Source organism: Camelus bactrianus, chromosome 21 (assembly GCF_048773025.1).
Source record: "Camelus bactrianus isolate YW-2024 breed Bactrian camel chromosome 21, ASM4877302v1, whole genome shotgun sequence".
NCBI lineage: Eukaryota > Metazoa > Chordata > Mammalia > Artiodactyla > Camelidae > Camelus > Camelus bactrianus.
The window spans coordinates 20,956,649-20,978,405 of record NC_133559.1 but is presented as its reverse complement, the minus strand read 5'-3'; the positions used below and the strand labels follow the sequence as shown (position 1 = coordinate 20,978,405).

Sequence of the window (21,757 nt, the reverse complement as noted above, 5' to 3'; positions counted from 1 at the left end):
TAAATAAAATTTAAAATTCAGTTCCTCAGTTACACTAGCCACTTTTCTAGTGCTCCCTAGCTGTGTATCTCTAATGGTGACTGTTGGGTAATGCAGATACAGAACTTTTCCATCATCACAGAAAGCTCTGTTGCACAGTGCTGGGTTAGAGAGACTGTAGAATTTTATGTTTTAATAAATAAGTGGAAAGTAAACTCTTTGCTTCTGTCTCTAGAATACTGTCCTCAATGCATGCCGTGTGAAAAATGAGTGGTTGGAAACCCACCTGGAAGCTTCCATTAAGGAGGTTTTTGAGCAGAAACAGCAACTGGAGGATATTGTGACTCCTATCTTCACAAAAATGGCTACACCACGTAAGTTTTGGATAAAAATGGTTCGAGTGTCAGAAAAGATGAAAATTAGGTTCATTGTTGTTATGTCCAAGATACTCTGACTTCAATAGTCTTCATTAAGTAGTCGTTAACCTTATTACAAGCACTAATCTATATAACTCAGTTTCATTAATCATTTCAATACTTTTAATAACTAAAAATAACGACTGAGTTATTTCTATAGAGAATGTCTAATACTAATCTTATTACCATCATTAATCATTTAATTTTATTTAATTTACTATGGTTTTGACCAATGATTTTCAACTACAAAGGCATGTCCTCCAAGGAAATAGAGTGGCAGATTTTGAAAAGATATTTTCAGTATTATAACTCTATAGCTTGAAAAACCTGTTGTGGGAGTACTGTCCTGTCAGTGGGGAGGGTGTACTATCAGAATTTTGGTAGCAGGCATACCGAAGATTTAAAAAATGTCAACTTTATTGAGATAGAATTCTCATACCATAAAATTCACCATTTAAAAAATATACAATTCAGTGGTATTCAGTATATTCTCAGAGTTGTATAATAATCACCACTCTCTAATGTTAGAACATCTTAACACCCCAAAAAGAAACACCTTATCTATTAGCAGTCACTTGCCATTTCTCCCTCCCACAAGCCCCTGGCAACCACTAATTTATTTTTTATCTCTATGGATTGCCTGTTGCGATCATTTCATAGGTAGAATCACACAGTCTATCACCTTTTGCTTCTTTCACTTTGCATAATGTTCTTCAGGTTCATTCATGTTGTAATATGTGTCACTGTTCCTTTTTATTGCTGAATAATAGTCCATTGTATGGATTCAAATTTATCCATTCATTAGTTGATGGACATTTGAGTTTCTGTTCTTTTGACTATTATAAATGATGCTGCTGTGAAATTTTGTGTACAAATTTTTGTGTGGCTTCATGTTTTCTCTTGGGTATATTTTTAGGAATGGAATTCCTGAATCATATGGTACCTCTATTTCTAACCTTTTGAGGCACCACCAAACTGTTTCCAATTTTCCATTCCCATAAGCAATATATATGAGAATCCCAGTTTCTCCACATCGTTATCAACATTTGTTATTGTCTTAAAATTTTTTACTTTAGCCATTCGAGTGGGAATGAAGTACCTTAATGCAGTTTTGATTTGTGTTTCTTTAATTACTGATCATGTTAAACATTTTTTCATGTGCTTACTGGCCATTTGCATACTTTCTTTGGAGAAATGTCTGTTTGAATCCTTTGCCCATTTTTAAGTTGAGTTGTCTTCTTGTTTCTTTTTTTTAATGAAGTATAGTTGATTTAAAATATTATATTAGTTTCAGAAGGTATACAGCATAATAATTCAATATTTTAATAGAATTTAAAGTTATTACAAAATAATGACTGTATTTCCCTGTGTTGTATAATACATCCTTGTTGCTTACTTATTTTATCCATAGTAGTTTATGTCCCTTAATCCCCTGCCACTATCTTGCCCCTCCCCCTTCGCTATTCCACTGGTAACCACTGTTTTATTCTCTGTATCTGTGAGTCTATTTCTGTTTTGTTATATTCATTCTTTTTAAAAATGTTTTAGATTCCACATGTAAGTGATAACATAGAGTGTTTGTCTTTGTCTGACTTATTTCACTAAGCATGATACCCTTTAGATCCATCCACATTGTTACAAATGGCAGAATTTCATTCTTTTAATGGTTGAATAATAGTCCATTGTATATATGTACCACATATTCTTTATCCATTCATCTGTTGAGGGACACTTGGGTTGCTTCTGTATCTTGGCTATTGTAAATAATGCTGCTTCGAATGTTGGGGTGCTTGTATCTTTCCAAATTAGTGTTTTCATTTTCTTTAGATATATACTCAGGTGTAGAATTGCTGGATCATAAGGTAGTTCTATTTTTAGTTTTCTGAGGAGCCTCCATACTGTTTTCTACAGTGGCTGTGCCGATTTACATTCCTACCACCAGTATACTTGGGTTCCCTTTTCTTTGCATCCTTGCCAACATTTGTTATTTGTAGACAGTTTGATGATAACCATTCTGACAGGTATGGGGTGATTATTAATTGTGGTTTTGATTTGCATTTCCCTGATGATTAGAAATGTTGAGCATCTTTTCATGTGCCTATTGGCCATCTGTATGTCTTCTTTAGAAAAATGTCTGTTCAGATCTTCTGCTTGTCTTTTAATTGAGTTGTTTTTCTTTTTTTGATATTGAGTTGTATGAGCTGTTTTGGATATTAATCCCTTGTCAGTTGTGTCATTTGCAAGTATTTTCTCTCATCCCGTAGGTTGTCTTTTTGTTTTGTCAATGGTTTCCTTTGCTGTGCAAAGGCTTTTAAGTTTAATTAGGTACAATTTGTTTATTTTTCCTTTTGTTTCTTTTGCCTTTAAAAAAATATTGCTATGATTTATGTCAAAGAGTGTTCTTCCTATGCGCTCTTCTAGGAGTTTCATGGTTTCAGGTCTTTCATTTAGGTCTTTAGCCCATTTTGAGTATATTTTTGTATATGGTATGAGGAATCACTCTAATTTTATTTTTTTACATGTAGCTGTTCAGTTTTTCCAGCACCACTTATTGAAGAGACTGTCTTTTCTCCATTGTATATTCTTGCCTCCTTTGTTATAGACTGATTGGCCATAAGTGCATGGGTTTATCTCTGGGCTCTCTTATTCTGTTCCATCGACCTATGTCTGTTTTTGTGCCAGTACCATGCTGTTTTGATTACTGTAGCTTTGTAATATAGTCTGAAGTCAGAGAGTGTGATACCGCCAGCTTTGCTCTTTTCTCTCAAGATTGCTTTGGCAATTTGGGGTCTTTTGTGGTCCCATATAAATTTTAGTATGGTTTGTTTTAGTTCTGTGAAAAATGCCATTGGTATTTTGATAGGGATTGCATTAAATCTGTAGATTATTTTGGGTAGTAAGGACATTTTAACGATGTTAATTCTTCTAATCCAGTTCATTGTATCATCTTCAGCTTCCTTCATTAATGTTTTATATTTTTCAGACTATAGGTCTTTCACCATCTTGGTTACATTTATTCCTAGGTATTTTATTCTTTTTGTTGTGATTTTAAATAGGATTTTAAATGGGATTGTTTTCTTACTTCCCCTTTCTGATAGATCTTTATTAATGTATAGAAAATTAACAGATTTTTGTATATTAATCTTGTATCCTGCAGCTTTACTGAATTCATTTATTAGTTTGAATAGTTTTTTGGTGGAGACTTTAGGATTTTCTGTGTATAGTATCCTGTTATCTGCAAAATAGTGACAGTTTTATTTCCTCCTTTCCAATTTGGATAACATTTATTTCTTCTACTTGTCTGATTTCTGTGGCTAAGACTTCCAATACTATGGCAAATAGAAGTGTTAAGAGTGGACATCCTTGTCCTGTTTTTGACTTTAGAGGGAAAGTTTTCAGCTTTTCACTGTTGAATATGATGTTAACTGTGGGTTAGTTATAAATGGTCTTTATTATGTTAAGATGTGTTCCTCTATGCCAACTTTGATGAGAACTTTTTATCATGAATTGATGTTGAATTTTGTCATATGCTTTTTCTGTGCCTTTTGAGATGATCATCGGGTTTTTACCCTTCTTTTTGTTAATGTGCATCACATTGACTAATATGCATATGTTGAACCATCCTCACACACTGGGAATAAATACCACTTGATCATGCTATATGATCCTTTTAATGTATTTTTGAATTGGTTTGCTAGTATTTTGTTGAAGATTTTTGCATCTAGAGTCATCAAGAGATATTAGCCTGTAATGTTCTTTTTTTGCAATGTCTTTCTCTGGTTTTTGTATCAGGATAATGATGGCCTCATAAAATGAATTTGGGTGTCCCCTCATCTTTAATTTTTTGCAATAGTTTGAGAAGGATAGGTTTTAGCTCTTCTTTATATTTTTGGTAGAATTCTCCTGAAAAGCCATTTAGTCCTGTCTTCTGTTTTTTGTTGTTGTTGTTGTTGTTGTTGTTGTTGTTGTTGTTGTTGTTGTTAGAGTTTTATAGTTTTAGCTCTTACATTTAATGATCCATTTCAAGTTTATTTTTGTATATGGTGGTGAGGTAGGGGTCCAACTTCATTCTTTTGAATGTGGATGTCTGGTACCTAAGATTTTTATGTTTATCAAAAGGAGCTGTGGGTTTTTTTTTTTTAAAGGTTAAAACACTTAATCTACTCTAGGTAGTACGACAGGATAGCCTTTGCCATCTGTACCCAACATCTCATGAGCATGCACATAGCACTCTCCAAGGTCCCCTGAAGGAATACAGGTGCCTTTGCACTGTCCTTGTCTTTAAGGAGTCCACCACCCAGTTTGTGAGTAAATATGCATACTTGAAAAGATAAACTAAATGCTGTGTCTGTTCAGGAAAGCCTAAGTGTGAAGACAAAGTATCATGAAGAAAGAGGAATTGCCAGAAAGGATAGGTAACCAGGATGGAATATGAAGAGAATTCTGGAATGAAAGCACAATATGATGATGAAAAGTTGAAATATGGGAATAGGGAAGTGGTCAATATCCATCTGGCTACTTATAGTTGAGTTTGAGTTCAGAAACAGTAGAAAATAAGGTTGGAAAGTCAGCTTGTGATCATTTCATTGAAAGTACTGAATTGTAAGCTTAGAAGTTTGGACTTCATTTTCAGGGCAGTGAGTTGCCATTAAAGGCTTTGTTTGGGGTAGGAGAGAAGAGGTATTAAGTAGTGGAGGGTAATTTGACTTTCCTTGCAAAATGAATTGGAGGGAAAAGAGACCAGAGGGCGTGAGACCAGTATAGTTCAGGAATGAGATGGTTAAAACCTAAATTGTTGGTTATACAGTTTTAATTGTCGCCTTCTCCCCCTGTGCCACCACTGCTGTTAGCCTGGCCCAGCAACCCTCCCTCCTTCCCTTCTCACCTCTGAGGAAGATATACTTCTCTCCTCAAATCCCCTCTTTCGCCTCTAAGCACCCAGTGTCTTGTACCTTCACGTTATAGAAGTGTTAGATCTGGATGGAACCTCTGAGATGACCCCCTCATTTTACAACGAAGAAAGTGCAGACACATCAGTCAGGTTAAGCAGTTTATTCAAAGTTACCCTATTCAATGGCAGAATTAGGAACAATAATACTGATTATATGAGGAGTGTGATCTCACAGCTTTAAATATTTAAAAAAAAAAAAGATTAGAGGAGAATACTTGAATTGACATACCAACACCAAGTTTTCATTAATGCCTGTTCAGGCTGGGACATACTTATTTATTTCATGTCCATTGTATTAAATACTAGCTTCTTTTTTGTTTTCTATTGCAAGCTGATTAAATGTAATTTAAAAATCTGCTTCCTTTCAGGTCAAGGGAGAAGTGCCAAATCTATATTCTAAGCCATGGTCAGAAAAGAAGTCAAGATCATACCTTCTACTGAACATATATTTTATAAAAGACCACATTTTTCTTCTATTATTTTTAAAGGCAAACCTATTCATGCCGACAAAAGTTAATAAAACAGATGTGGGGTTTTATAAAAGTGTTTTAAATATGAAATTAAATCACCCTTGTTTTGTTTTACTGCATTCAGCATGCTTATGTCTAGACTCTCTGGCCTTGCCTCTGCTCTCACAAATCAGTTTCAGGTCAGTTCCAGTGCTCCTTCCAGAGAGCACTTGGGTCTGAATCACTCACAAAGACCATGTGGATGCTCTAAGAGCCACTTAGGGAATCTAACAATTTTCTGTGTAATTGAGGAAGGAAATTTCTATTCACCTGAGGAATTCTATTTAAAAAAAAAAAAGACATATTGACTATTTCCAGAAGAAAAATTTGTTCTCCTTCTCTCAAAAGGAACGCTATGGGCTGACACCCTGGAGCAGGGAAATATTGAGAGTGGTTTGGTCAGGTCTTCTGCTTATACAACTGTTAATCCCTATGTCCAATTAAAATTCACTTTTAAAATGGGATATAGTCTCTTAGTAAATCTTTTTTTTTTAATCTTTAACCTTCTTCTGTCTTTAAATTAATAAACACATATCCACGTAGTTTTATGTTTAGATTTCCCCCATGCTCTAGGTTTGCTTGTGTAGTTATTATGACTGGCTCTATGTCATTTTTCCTTCTGCTTTATAGCTCCTGGATTTTCAATATCATTGTTGGTTTCACATTGGTGATTTGGAATGTCCTTTTTATCTAGTTTCTCTAGAGATTCCCTGAACCTTCTACTACTCTGTGACTTTCTGAGAAAGTTTTATAGAAAGAAAACGCTTCTCTTCTTTGTCCCACCCTGAAAGCTAGTTTTTCATTCTAGAGGGGAAGGAAAAGACATGAGCGATTCAGTCATTCCTTGTCAGTTGACGTTTTCTCAACCATGGTTTTGAGGTAGCACTGTTCTGAACTTGTCTCACAAAGTTTAAAGTTTTGAGATCTTTTTTTTTTTTCTAATCTATTAGCAATTCAGTTTCAGTTTCCTGAAGCAGAAGAACAGAGCAATAACCGTCACTCCCCTCTCTGGTAAATCCAGTGGGTGTCTGTGGAGCAGTGCAGAGGAAGAGACCTGCATTTGCTCCATTCTCTTAATGTTGTATGTTGTGAGAAGTCCACTGTCTTTAAGTGCTGCAATAATTAGGGACAAGGCCAGGTGCTGTTTTTGTTGTTTCTACTGTAATTCTGCATTTTCTGAGCCTTGATCTTGAAGGTGACATTGCTTTCCAGGCATGTGGTCCTGGTGATTAATTAGGGAAGGAGTTCTGAATCTCACTTCAGAGATTCCTAGGTAAGACGAAGGCACTTCTGGAGATTCCAAGTAGAAAATAAACCTCTCTCCCTGTTATTCATGGTTAAGTCTTTTTTTTCTTAAACTTTGTGCAGCTTTTGGTATATTTGCTAATGCTGCCTTCTTGAAACTCGTATTGGTACTTTTATGTCATCATGGTTCCTTGACTTTCTTACAAGCTATTTTTCTAACTCTTTCCATCAGCTGCTATGAATATGTTTGTGTCACCCCACCCCCACCCCACACCCCCAAATTCGTATTTTGAAGCCTAATGCCCAGTGTGAGTGTAATAGGAGGTGGAGCCTTTGCAGATGATTAGGTCATGAGGGCTGCGCTCTCAGGAATGGGATTAGGCCCTGAGAAAAGGGGCCCTAGATAGTCCCCTTGCTCCTCCCACCATAGGAGGGCACAGCAAAAAGACAGCCATCTAGGAGGCAGACGCTCACCAGACAGTGAATCCACCGGCGCTATGATCAGGGACTTCCCAGCCTCCAGAACTGTAAGAAATAGATGTCTGTTGTTTGTAGAGTACTTGGTTTATGGTGTTTTTGTTACAGCAACCTGAATGGTCTAAGACACCAGCTGCTCCTTTTCATCTTGCCTCCAGCTATGGGAACTTTTCAGGAGTCAATCCTGTCATCTAATTTTATATGTCAGTTGTAACTCAATGAAGCTGATTAAAAAGTCAGTCCTGACCCTTGGTGAAGCAATCTGTAATTCTGCGCCCCGTGACCTCTGTCCCCAGTGTCAGGAAGAACTTAGTCCCTCCTCCTTTGGGGCACCCGTAGGGTTATCTGTATTCTAGTTGGTCGTTCACGTGTTTGCCTCCCCATGTGCACTATGAGCTTTTTGAGGGTAGGGGCTTTGTCCTGTTTTCCTTCATACCTAAAGAGCCTATAACATAGTTAAGTAAGCAAATAATAGTTGAGTGAATTCTTTTTTGGTTCAACCATATTAATAGAATTCACTAGTTTTCATTCATTTGTGGAGCTTGTTCATCTTCATAAAAACAACTCCTGAATTCTTATCTCCATATTTTGCTTGTGCCGGTGCCCCATTTCCACTCCTGCTCCTCCCGAAGACAAGCCACACGCACATCCAGGATTCTGATTGTGTATCTAGTTTCTTCTCTAATCTTCTGTTTTCTAACCTTCATCTTGAATGCGGTATTACGTTATAGGCATGTGAACCTGGTGATTACCAAGGAATTCCTAGATCTCACTTCAAAGATTTCATTGATGTGAGGGTCTGAATATACATGCGTATCTACAGATCTATTACTTTAGTATGTTTTGAGAGATCTTGTGACCTACTGTTGCATTGAATTGTAGGTGTAGTCACAGGAGTGTTAAATGCCCTTATGCTTTGAGTTGAGCTGTTATACAGGTAGCTGCATGACTTTTTCTGAGTAATTCGTGGAGTAAATATTACTTCAGTGTGCATACTAGTCAATTAAATCACATCATTTGAGAGGTAGTCAAGCAAAGACTACATTAAGTGTTATGATAACTTCTAGACAGTGGTTCCTTAGGTTTTTGTATTTCATGGATTGGAAGAATGTAAAAAAATAAAGGGAGGAGATTGTTATGACACCATTAAGAAAACAACTAATATCTGCTACCACCATCATTTAATGAAATAAAAGACAATTTAATACCAGAAAAGAAGGGAAGATATGAGCTCAGTATAAGGCTCTACCCTTTAAGTTGAATAATTAAGTTTTATTATAGACTTCTGTGTTTTTCATTTTGCCATATATGATGGAGCTTCTGTCATGAATCACAGCTGACCTAAAGTCCAGCCTTTGGGAACTACTGCCCTAGACTAAGCCAAGGCCGGCAGACTGCCATCTAGGTTAACACGATGCCCCGAGTTGCAAACGGCTGACAGTCCGCCCAGTGTTTAGTCTAACATGTGACAGATTGTGTTTTCCAAGATGGCCACGTCTCCCATCCCAAATGCTCTTCTCACAGTAGGGTCATGACATTCCTCACATAGAGAGGTGGCTCTCTGTTCTCTCCTCTGGAACCTGGGCAGGCCTGTGACTACTGTGGAAGTAATGCTATGTGATTTCCATAGATCATAAGAGATAAAAGTGATAGTTTCCACCTAGTGCTCTTGAGATGCTCGCTCTTGGAAACCAGCCTGTGGAGAGACCCCTGTGGATGGGAACTGAGGCCTCAGATCCTCGCCCTGCCTGGCTGGGCCCCAGCCCGCGGTTGTCAGTGATGTGAGTCTCTTGGAAGCGGACCCTTCAGCCAAGCCACCCACAGCTGATGCTGTGCGGGGCAGAGACACGCCTCTGTTGAGTCCTTCCAGAATTGTAGATTTCAGCCAAATAAATGACTCTTGTTGTTTTAAACTGCCAAGTTTTGTGTCTGTTTGTTATGTAGCAATGTATAGCATACAAATTTTGGAACCTTGAAGTGAGAAATTGATGTAATAAACCCTAACATATGTGGCATTGCCTTTTGGGGACTGGGTGGTGGGCAGAAGCTGGAAGGGGCCAGAGGAGAGTGTTAGTGAAAGCCCGCAGGGTCTTAAATGGATTATGAGCAGAATCTTTGAGGCGTCTAGGAGGCTCTGAGTGGGGATTGATAGGAAAGAGAGGAAAATGTTGTTAGAAGCTGGAGAAAAGGGGCCATCGCTATGTGGTGGTGGTAAGTTTGGCCACACTGTTGGCCAGTGATGAGCTTGATGATCCTGCTAAGGACTTTTCCAGACAGTATCCACGTGCCACCCAGCTTCTCCTACTAAAATATGAGAGGGGAGAGATGAGCTGCAAAGGAACAGTTCAGTTTTCAAATAAAATTTGAAAGAAATATAAAGGATCAAGCACTCACTGGGTTTGAAAGTAAAAGTATTTCTCATTCGTAGCCTTTCTAGGTGACAGAAAGTTCTCAAGCTAAGAAACGGCCTCTGAGAAAAGAGAGATCCCAGGCAGGGCTGTGAGGTCGCCTGTGAAGACCTCAGAGATGTCTGAGGTAGTGCCTCATGGAAACCTCCAGACTCGGAAAGGCTTTCCTCAGCCCGACTTGAGGTGGGCTTTCCCAGTGCAGCTGGGAAGGTGGCCTCGAGCTGCTCTGGGCAGCCATCACCGCAGCTAAACGCAAATGGAAAGAGAACAGCTCTCTCCCCACAATGGTATGTATATCAAGGCATCATCATCTGATTGGTCTTGTCTGAGTCCCCTGCTCTGAACCAATCACAGTGTTACTGGGATGGGAAGCTATGAGAAACGGACCTGTCATGTGCCTATCAGAAGATGGGGTTGGGGTGAAGCACACCGGGAAGCCTCTCAGCCCTCAACTCTCAAAGCTACCAAAGTCTGCTTAGCTGGCTTTACCCAAGACGGCAAAATAGACATTTATTTTTGCTTTCTTTTTTAGCTCTATGGGAAATAATGTTAGGTCAAAACATTGGATCATCTCTGTGTTTTAGTTATGTGCTGTCTCTTGCTCTCAGCACAATACTGATCTAGAGCTGACTCTATGAATTTTGCCCAAGTTTTCTTGAGGTATGTGGATTTTTCCAAAAGCCACGGAAAGCCTGATATTTGAAATATAAAACTGCATGAGCCTTACCTGTAGGGTTGAGGTGAACCAAGTGTGCAGGATAGATATAGACAGAGCTGGAAGGACATCACTCAGAATAGCCTGAGACATTGCAGTTGAGGAGAGAAGTCAAGGTGACAAGCAGTATAGATAGGGTTAAGATGAAAATGTGAGAAAGGGTAGTGAACTTGGTAACTGGAAGAGTTCAGTAAGGGCAGGACAGGAATGAGTAAGGAATAGGTCTCTCAGGAGACAGCCTGTGAATAAGACAACTTTTTAAAAAACGTGGTCCTTGGGATTTATGTTAGCGATGGTCCCAATGGCTTAATAGAACCATAGCAGAGAACAGCAACAAAATGTTGTAAAGCAAGTATTTTGAGCCAGTGGTGGTTATTGCAGTCAGGAGCAGACATAGAGCTGTTGACTGAAACTGTTCAGTCTCAAGTAGGAACTTGGACTTTTGTCAAAGTTTCCTTGAAACTAGTGATGGAGAAGATTGCTGATAGATTTAGTAATCTCACTGCTGTGGTGCTATCCTGGGTGCCCTGGGGAAGAGGATTCGATTAGTGTGGCACAGGAATGAGAGAGTAGAAATTAAACTGTCACAAAATAACTTTCTTGAAAGTAAACTACAAGTTGACTAATTGTTCATTTGTTTAAATATATACTGTATTTATTTTGATGATTAGATTTGAGGGAAAAATTTCACATGTTAGACATCATGGAATTTGGGGTGTATTTGTCCTCCTGTGAAGAATGGGTGATACTGTTTCTTCATATTAAGGACCGAAAGTCCATGACAAGTTAGGAGTTAAGGAGAAAGATGGGAGTGAGAAACTCCATTGAAAAGAAAGGAGAGGTAGAAAAAGAAAAAGTAGAAAAGGATGAATGAAAAAGTGGGGGAGACAAGGCAGTGTTGAAAGGGTTAGTGCTGAAAGAAGAAAAACAGAGTATGTATTACAAACATACATAGGAGGAGAGGAGGTTCTGTCTACATGGTCCATGACCATTTCAGCCGTTACATCAGGCAAAGAAAATCAGTTAAAACAGTTGTGGATATAGACACAGCTTGAGCATTAAGAAATGCAAATTTCCCTGGAACTGGAATCAGTTTCTTCTGGATTGGGGGTGGGGATAATGTATGGAGCCAATCAGAATGAAAGTAAGTTGACAAGAAACCAATAGGAATTAGGCATGGAAATGGCTTTCGGTGGATATCAGTTGGCAGTACTGCCCCTGGCAAACAGACACAGAGCTGAGCTTTGTGATTTTCAACTGCCTTCATCTTATTTCAATTCTGAACCTGCTTAGCTTTGGTAGAAGGTATTGCTGGTCTTGGTTGTTTGGAGAACTTGATTTGAGAGTGAGACGCTGTAATGACAGGTGGGGATAGTAGGCTGTGAGGTTGCCAAGGACCTGAAGAGCTACTTGGGGGCCAGGTGAGATGGTCTGAGGGTATAACATTTTGAGTCTCATTTCTGGCCCACCCTCTGCTTCACACCAGAGTCACTGTGGCTTGTAGACCAAACAAGTGCAAAACATATTTCCAAAGGTGAGCTCCAGATATCACAGGGGATACTTTAGAAACTTCCAGGAATTTTAGGTTAATGCTAGCTGCAAAGAAAAGTAAAAGACAACGAGTCCTTCTCAGGACCCACATGTAGATTTGTGCAGGCTGTGTCCTTACCCAGGGACCACAGCTGAGGAGGGTGTGGGTATTGCTGCTGAAATCCAGCCTGTTATTCATGGGCCAAGCCATGTGCCCTGTTGTCAGGAAGGGGGACTTTTTCTAACTCATTCAAAGGTACCATATGATCAAAACTCAACTTTAGTCTTTTCCTTTGTTTTTAGGTTATTCAAATCCTTCCCCATCCCCAGCCTTAACTGGTGTGACTCAACTTTGACCTTGTTTCCCATTTGCCATTTTGGATTTGGAGGGGCCTGAGAGAGGGAAAAAGGGACAGGGGATTGCAGTAGTAAAAGAGAATTCTAGTATGGTTTGTGCCCATGGAGAAAGAGCTCCCCCTCAACGAGTCCAGCTCTTCAGATTTTTATGGAGAGCTTATTTTGTGCCACAAACTGTGCACAGACTTAAAGAAAATTAATAATCAGCCCTGGCCCTTGAGAAACTGTCCAGTGGGGAAGGCAAACGTTAACATTTCATATGATAAATGGTAAGAGCAGAAATCAGTACAATCCGTCCCCCATACACATGTAGCAGTACGAGGAAGAAACACTAACACAGCAATTAGTGTTCTGTTACATGTTCTTAGAGCAAAGGTGGAACAGGAGGTATTAATACGTACCTTGTGGCAAGAAGAAACATGCTCATATCTGAGTGCAGTGTAATCTTAGGTAGAAAGGATATGGATGCATGGGGTCCTGGCAAGCCTCATTTTCTTCTTTTGCATATTGTAACAGGTTAGTCTGTACTAGTGAAATTGTCAACAGTAACTCTCATCCGGGTTCATCAACTGGGACCAAAAAAGCAATGGGAAAATCGAATACTTCCTTCTGGGAGAAAAAAGAAGGTAGCAGACCCGATTTACTCTGTGGAAGGTCAGCTGACTACAATTTTGCAAAGGGGAATTTCATAATTCTTGTGTGTTCCATTATTGTTTTGGGAGGTAAGTGGTTGTTTTTAAATCTCTTTCCTCGGCCCTCTGAACCTTTCTTAGTGCAGAAAGTGATCACAACTACAACAGAAGAAGAGGTCCAGTGAAATTATAAGATATGAGTGAATGCTGTCTGTCTTGTCTCATTTAATTATAAGCATCGTCTTATGCTATGGCTCCTTCATTCAGTGACATTTGCTGAACACAGCAGTGTGGAGAGTAAGACAGTCCTTAACCTCCAGGAGCCCTCTTGTGGGGGAAGACAGGCAAACATAAGGACAATGCAGTTTCGTTAGTGTAACTACAAAGGTATGGTCCAGAATCTCTGGGAACAAGGGGGAGGGAGAGCCTTACACTGCCTGGCTGCCTGCTTGCCTGCCAGAAATAACCTGACGAAATATCTGGGATGAGTGAAGGGCAAACAGAACCCTGCTATACGATTCAGTTTGCTTAGTTGACATCATCAATGTCTAGCATGGCTTTTTTTTTTTTTAACATTTTTTATTGATTTATAATCATTTTACAATGTTGTGTCAAATTCCAGGGTAGAGCACAAGGCTTTTTTTTTTTTTTAATTGAAGTATAGTTGATTTACAATGTTGTGTTAGTTTTAGGTATACAGCAAAGTGATTCATTTATATATATATATACACACACATATGTATATTCCTTTTCAGATTCTATTCCGTTATAGGTTATTACAAGATGTTGAATATAGTTCCCTGTGATATACTGTAGATCCTTGTTTTATATATGTAGTGTGTATATGTTAATCCCAAACTAGTATGACTTTTTAGAAAATTAAAGTGTAGTTGATTTACAATGTTGTGTTAGTTTCTGGTGTATAGCATAATGATACAGTTATATATACACACACACACACACACACACACACACACACACAGACACACACATAAATATACATATACATATATACATATATATAATTTTTTTCCAAACAAGTATGGCTTTTGATGTACTTTTTCTTTAGGGAAGATGCACCCTCCCAGCCCACCCCGCAGTGGGGAATTTGGAAAAGCTTCACCTGTCAGGGTCTCTTAAACAATGATTAAGAATTCAGTAGGTATGGTGAATGATACTCATGCAGATAAAATAACATATTAAAACACCACAGATGCTTTATTCCACAATTCAGTGCTAGTGATTAGAGAAAATTTTCTAGTCCCCTTAAATTTTTTTTTATTTGGGAAAACATGTCAGCTGCTTTAAAATCCTTTCTGGAACTAGAGACACTAGAGATACAAACACACCTGAAGAACTCCTTTAATTTTACTCATATCAAAGGGTGGAACTGCTTTGTCTGGGAAAGCTCATTACTGACCTTGCTCCCTTTGGGTGCTATGAGGTGCTGTTGACCATGAATTTCACTAGCTTTAGGTCCTTTGTGATTACATAGAGACAAGTGCTCCAGCAGGAAAGGACAATGCAGAAATTTGAGAAACATTTCTTTATCTAGCCTTACGCATAAGAAGCATTCAAAAAAATGTTTACTGATTTGTCTTGACCTTTAGCTGGAAGGCAGGCAGTGCAGAATCGGAGATGACAATGAGTCTTGCCTTAGGCATACATTAGTTGGATTATCGTCTCTGGAGAGAATGAGCTGAATAATCTGAGACAGAGAAGGGAGTTTTAAGGCAAGAAAATGCACGTAAACAGAGAATAACGAATGTCTTTGGACACCTATTGGTGAAGGCAGTTTACCCTATGGTTAGATCTCAGATAAAAGTATTTCGGGCTTGCTGTGGCTCAGGATGAGTAATGATTAGTATAAGGTACATATGTAGATATGAAATTCAGTTTTTCATAATTTCTCATCGTCAGATCCATAGGCAAGAAACCCACACAGTGGTCCTAACATGCCATTGGGTGGGAGCATGGGAGGTTGTTGGAACTTCAGTGTTTTCCAAATTGACCTATGAGCAGTGCCTCATTATGTGTGTCATACTGGAGAGACAGCATTTGCGACAGCTGTCAGTTATTTATTCTTAATGATGGGATGTTCAGAGGAAGTTTAAAATTAAATACCCAAAGAGAGGGAATATTAGATTATTTTTAAACTATTCCTTATGTCTAAATAACACATACTTTTTTATTTTCCAGGATTTCTGAGGGCATTTTTAAAGAATTCTGAAGTCACCGTCTTGACGATTCTCTCTCTGTTTGGATTTTTGATAGGACAACTGGCCTACAATTTTGTTGAGGTAACGTACCTACCATAAAGTAGAGGGCTGATGAAAGAGCAAAAACCAAAACCAAGGTCAACTCTCACCCCCACCCCAAAATGAGTAGAATTTTTTTTTTTTTAACTGTAAGCAGCTACTGAGAAAAATTCATCTGGTGTTAAAAATTCCGAAAATGAAAAACTATCCAAGATAGCAGACATAAATCAGAGAGGCTTAAAATAGAGCAGTGATTTGGAAGTGAGTAAAAGGTGATTGCATTCTTGGGTTCTTTGTCATCTGCCTTTGGCTCACTCTTGTTTCCTCCCCCTGTGTGTACACTGGATTCTCCCGAGCTACTGTCTTCAGCACCTGCGGAGACCTGCGTTCCAGAAGGCAGCAGTTAACTGTCGTTATGAAGCATATGGTTCCTCTTTCCTAACTGCCAGATTAAATGCAAAACTTGCATCATGTAATACATAATACAGATCCAAGAAAAATTTCATTAATTTTATTTATTAACCCCTGATTTCAAATGTATAGCAGTGTGATCAACAACAATTTGTCTCCACTCATTCATTTAAAAAAAAAAAGGGAGACAATGCTTGTATCTATCAAGGATTGTAAAAAAAAAAGCCTCGGTATTCTTCTGAAACACCACTATTACTATTAGCGTATCTTTTGAGTGTTTGCTGTGTGCCAGACTCCCTTTTAAGTGCTTTGATTTTCTTTTTTTATTATTATTAATTTATTAACTCATTTAATTCATAGTAATTTATTAAGTTAATTCATTCATTCTTGCAGCAACCCAGTGGAAGTATGTACTCTGTTCCCATTTTACTGATGAGTTACAGAGATGTGAAGTCATGACGATTAAACTATTAATTGAACCAAAAACTTTTCAGGAGGGAATATTTACAGCAAGCACTTCAGTCATTGTTGCTGTTAAGTGTTTTCCCCTCATCTGTGTATAACCTTCATGATTTATGTCCTATATACACTCTCTGTACTATTATCTACATATTATTTTTCTCTGCTTAACTCACGGAAAGATTTTAAATCATAAGCAAATGTCTGTGAAATCCAAGTACCCATGTATAAAGTTCTTTTTTCCCCTCTTGTGCAAATTAGAATAAATATATAATGTTCAAATTAAAAAAAATACTTCTCTGTGAACCACCTAAGATCATCTCTGGGATCACCAGTGTTAGAAGTACCACTTTCGAAAATGCTGATTACTTACCACCGTCAATGTTCATGTGCACACAATTTTCTGGTGAATAGAGGACTATGCATTTAAGTCATCTGCATAATCAGATCAAGCAGTCTACCACAAGACCCTCAGGACTGGCTTTGTAGATGATCTCTCATCAGTTGGAATATTCTAAAATTTAATATTGATGGACAGAGCATCAGCCTAATTTCTAAGTCTTCAAAAAGGCAGCAAACTAATTTCTTGTTTACCTGTGTTAGTTCAGGTGCACCAAGTCGTCCACCCTCTCCTAAGAACACCAAGTTTTGCACTTTATTGTTATTTCTCACCTTTAATTATATTTATGGCTGCTTTGGATGTGGACTTTTATGTACTGAAGAATGTGTTTTGGCAGGTAAGAACACACTTTAAAACAAATTATGGTCCATTCTTGCTTATTCATGTTCATGGAGAATCTGTCTACAAAGAAGATTAATAATTCACAAATCTCACGTTTCTTGTTGTTTAACTCTCCTCATTCTGCAGACTCACTAGTTAAAGAGAGCTGAGGGGAGGGAGGAGGAATGAATATTTGCTGAGTGACCGCTGTGACGGGGCACTGAGTTAGTATCACCCCCACTTCACGTATAAGCAGACTGTAGTTCCGAGGTCACAAGACTGAGAAACGGCAGAACCTGGATCCTGATCCCACCTCTGACTCATCTCAACTGTATCTCTAGATTTGTCCATTTTCACTGTTAAGGTTGTTTTATTTATTCCTTCTCTTTTTTCCTAAATCATGCTTGCCAGACTAATTTTTTTTTCCAAAACGTTTCATTTTCTTTGATTTCATTCTTTGTTTTTTCTAACATCTAGAGTTAGATGTTAGTTGATTGACTTTTAGCTTTTTAAATTTTTTATATTTTGTACATTTAAGGTTTTAAATTTTCCTTTAACTACTCTTTTAGTTTCACCCCACATGTTTAGATTTTTAGGGTTTTCATTATCATCCCTCCTACCTAAATTTTATTATACTTTTTTCTTTGGCCCATTAGTTATTTAGAAGTTGTCTTTGAATTTCCAAATATGGCTTTTTATTTTTATTTCCCTTATCACATTGTGATCAGAGAATGTGCTTCATCTGTCAACTCCGGTGGTGCATGTAGAAGAATTGTTATTTTCCTAGTTAATTTTTTTCCTTACTATTTAGTTACCCTTTGATTCCAAATGATGCTTTTGCCTTAAGTCAAATTTATCTGGTGTTACTATAGTTATACTAGCTTTCTTTTGGTTAGTAGTTGTCTGCTAAAAATTTTCCATTCTTTTACTTTCAAGATTTTGGTGAACTTATGTTTGTCTTTTTGATAACACACAGTTGGATTTTGCTATTTTATCTAGGTTGATTATCTCTGCTGGCTTTTGGGGGGGGGATGTATTTTTGGTGATATTTATTGTGATTAAAAATAGATTTAGGAAGGCTAAAGATTTTAAGAGATTTGAGGTACCAAAGAAGATATGTGGATGACAAATAAGTACTTGGAAAGATGCTCAACATCTTAAATTATTAGGGAAAGACAAATTAAAACCATATGAGATATTACTGACATTCCTATTAGAATGGCAGCAGCAGCAACAGTAACAAGCCTGATGAATATCAAGTACTGGTAAGAATTCAGAGAAATTATAACTCTCATACATTGCTGGTGAGAATGCAAAATGGTAGAACCACTTCGGAAAACAGTATGGGAATTTCTTATAAAGTTAAGTATACATTTGCCATATGACCTAGCAATTCCACTCATGTATATTTACCCAAGAGAAATGAAAACTTATACTTACAATAAAAACTCTGTATGAATCTTTATAGCAGCTTTATTCATAATCTCAAAAGTCTGGAAACAACTCAAACATTTCTCAACCATCAAATGGGTAAACAAATTGTGGCACATCTTACAATGGAATATTACCCAGCAATAGAAAAGGAACAGGGTATTGATAGGCACAACATGAAAGAATTTCAAATGCATTGTGCTAAGAGAAAGAAACCAGACCCAAAAACTACATATTGTATAATTCCATTCATAGACCTTCCTTCTAGCAAAGGCAAAACTGCACGTTTGTAGAATAGATCATTGGTTGCCAGGAAGTGGGGATGAGGGAAGAAACTGACTGCAAAGGGGCAGTGTGAACAAATTTTTGGGGGTGACGGATCTGTTTTGTTCCTTCATTTTGGTCATGGTCACATGACTTTATGCATTTGTCAAAACTTGTATAACTATACGTCAAAAGAATTAATTTTACTGTATGTAAATTAAAGAATAAATTTTAAAAAATTAAAAGAAGTTAAATTTCTGTTTCTCCCATATGATTTTGTATTTTTTATTTATGATGCTTTTCCTTTACTTTTTCTCATTCATTTTTCCCTTCTCAATCAATTAAGTTGATCCAGTTTTCTTTATCCCTTTTGTTCCTCTCCTTGTTTCAAAGTTTTATGTTCTGTTGCTGGTTTTGAGGCAGGCACTACTGATTGTCTATCCCTTTCTTTCTCACTAGAGAGAGACTTCCTGTATTTTGTTTGGTGTGGGAGCGGATCCAGTGTGAAATAGTACTACATTTCCCAGCATCCTTGACAGATGTGGTAGTGTCAGGAAACAGTTGAGCAATGAGTTGTACACAAAAGTTTGCTGAATACGGCTTCTAGAAAACCCTTACCACGGGGGCCAGATCAGCTGGAATGGGCTTTTTGCCCATTGTTTTACTTCTCTTTCTGCCTGGAGCCCTGCAGATCATCCCTGAGAAAACCAGGAAATGTTTCACACAGAAGCAAGAGAAATTTGCATTCCATCTTAGAACATTTTGACAATGATAACTATTAAGCTGGAATAGCAACCAGAGAGATTGGTGAATGGGTCTTTTCACAAAAAAGTAGAATCTCATTTTTTTGGAAGGGGTGGTTTCTTTGAGGTAGGTAAACTAGACTATCTTTTAAAGTTATCTTCCAGAGTAATGGTATAAAATATATAGCCATGATCTGACTCATACATAAGTAAATGCAGTCATGCCATGTTGAGATGTTAAACCTAATACCATGTTATGAATTGGTTTCACAGGTCTTGTTAACTGGATTCATCAGCTTTTCTATAGCATTCATCATAATTGGATATGTGGTTCTGAAATTCAATAAGGACTCATGGGATTTGCAATCTTGCGTACTCTTTAGCATGACCCTTGTCATTACAGATCCTGTTCATTCTGTGAATTCACTGAAAACTATTGGTATGTCAGATTTATTTCTCTCTCTTGAAGATGTGAGGATAAATTATTTCCTTTTGACAGTATTTTTCTTCCATGAGTTATGCATCTAACAAAGTAGATATTTGTGCTGTTTGTCTTGGAGCTGGAGCATTGATTGATATGCAAAGTCAATAAGGCAACCTGAGATCCAGGATAAACAGCATCAATTATGATCTCAAGTTTTTTCAAGAAGAAAATGTAACCTTCCTAGAAAGTGATAAAAAATTAGTATTCTATTCCCTTCCGCTGAATTCCAAGCCACAAGGTAGAGACTCTGCCTTTCCCCTAAAGAAACTTTTCCAAGGTCTAGCTACCTCTTGTTAGAACTGCCTCCATTTTGGAGCAGCTAACCTTGGGCAGGTGGTAGAGGGACTTGTAATTTATTTAAGAGAAATGGGGTGAAAATATAGTCTGGCACATATGTTGTTCAATAAAAGCTTATTCCCAAGAGGCTTTGGGGTTCTACACTGCTTCCCATCTCATTTGGTAAAAAGGTGATTTCATTCTGAAATACGCCCCTGTTGTCATGTTTTATTAACATAGCAGTAAAGACATGAAATGTCTAGATATTGTGGTTTCTGTTTTTGAGCCAGAAATATTTAACTAACCAATTTAAGGTGTCAGTTATACTTGGTGGAAATATATTGCCTTATGATTGGCTTGGGAAATCTTGAACCTTTCTGGCAAGTGATATTCCCATTTTTATACCCACTTAGACTTACACTTGAGAAAACATGGGAAGTTTTAAGACACTTTTGGTGGTGATAGTTCACATTGTCACAAGATATTTCTCAAAGAGTCAGATCCTGTCCTCTTTTCTTTCTCTCTCTTTTTTCCCCCAAGCACATGATTTTTCTGTCTTTCATTCACCTGTCTTTCTTTTTTAGCCATTAGTATTTGCCACTTGTTTTATTTGCATCATTTTCTTCCTGCTCCCTTTTCTGCAATCTCTCCATTATAAGAGGCTCTAATAAACTCCAAACTTTAATTATTTATTGCAGTCTCCATATTAAATTTTTTTTTTTCAAAACAGGAGTGGAAAGTCTTCCATTTCTCTAAAACTAGTGAAGGTATTTGACTCTTAATCGTTATTTTCGTTATGTCAGTAATACTCGGGTGGTACATGGCTCTGCATTCAGTGACATTTTTACTTAGTAAGACAAATTTGACTCATTTTTATGGGGGGAAAATCACTCTCACTCATTTATGGTGTTGAAAGAGCCACCATATAGGTCCTTTGTGTGAATTAGATAAATGATCCTTCCTATCTAATTGTCATAATACATTGCTTTTTTAAGTAGAAGTATTTTTTGCTGTATGCCTAAAATTACCATAATCTTTGCATATGCAAAACTGCTCCTACAGCGTGAATGCTGCTTCATTTCATGTGGTGCCTTGGTGCACTGTAAAACCTGCACAGCCTGCGTCATGTGGACTGACCCAGTGAGACGAGTGAGTTAAGATGAACCTGTCTATTCTTTACCTACTTTAAAAGAGTGCACAGGGCTCAAACAGTTCTTACTTTAAAACAAATCTGGAATAGGAGCTTGTAAAGGAATAAAATACAAAATTTATTTTGATTTCAACTGAGTACAAAGAATTACATACTTAGAAGAACATTCAAATAGTTCTCTCTGGGTTATGGAATTATAGATGATTTTTGTTTTACTTGTTTATTTGTTTTATTTTGTTTTATTCTTTCTTTTTCCCAAATTTTACAACAAATTAATAAATATTAGTTAGTTCCACATTAAGTCAATAAGAATTGTGGGGAGTTTTACTATTAAAATAACT

At 37.5% G+C, this 21,757-nt stretch overlaps 2 protein-coding genes across 2 annotated transcripts in view; both read left to right on the top strand.

Moving 5' to 3' along the window:
- Positions 1-6,319, top strand: part of ANKRD45 (ankyrin repeat domain 45) — a 30,398-nt gene extending 24,079 nt beyond the window's left edge. The window contains exons 5-6 of the mRNA XM_010954869.3: positions 215-353; positions 5,715-6,319. Of these exons, the coding sequence (XP_010953171.2) occupies positions 215-353; positions 5,715-5,746 (171 nt within the window). The 3' untranslated portion in view covers positions 5,747-6,319. The remainder of the gene's footprint in view (positions 1-214; positions 354-5,714) is intronic.
- A 3,692-nt stretch (positions 6,320-10,011) lies between these two features.
- SLC9C2 (solute carrier family 9 member C2 (putative)) overlaps positions 10,012-21,757 on the top strand; it is a 69,065-nt gene continuing 57,319 nt past the window's right edge. The window contains exons 1-5 of the mRNA XM_074349815.1: positions 10,012-10,272; positions 13,104-13,309; positions 15,419-15,519; positions 16,956-17,084; positions 19,780-19,945. Coding sequence (XP_074205916.1) covers positions 13,174-13,309; positions 15,419-15,519; positions 16,956-17,084; positions 19,780-19,945 — 532 coding nt within the window. The 5' untranslated portion in view covers positions 10,012-10,272; positions 13,104-13,173. The remainder of the gene's footprint in view (positions 10,273-13,103; positions 13,310-15,418; positions 15,520-16,955; positions 17,085-19,779; positions 19,946-21,757) is intronic.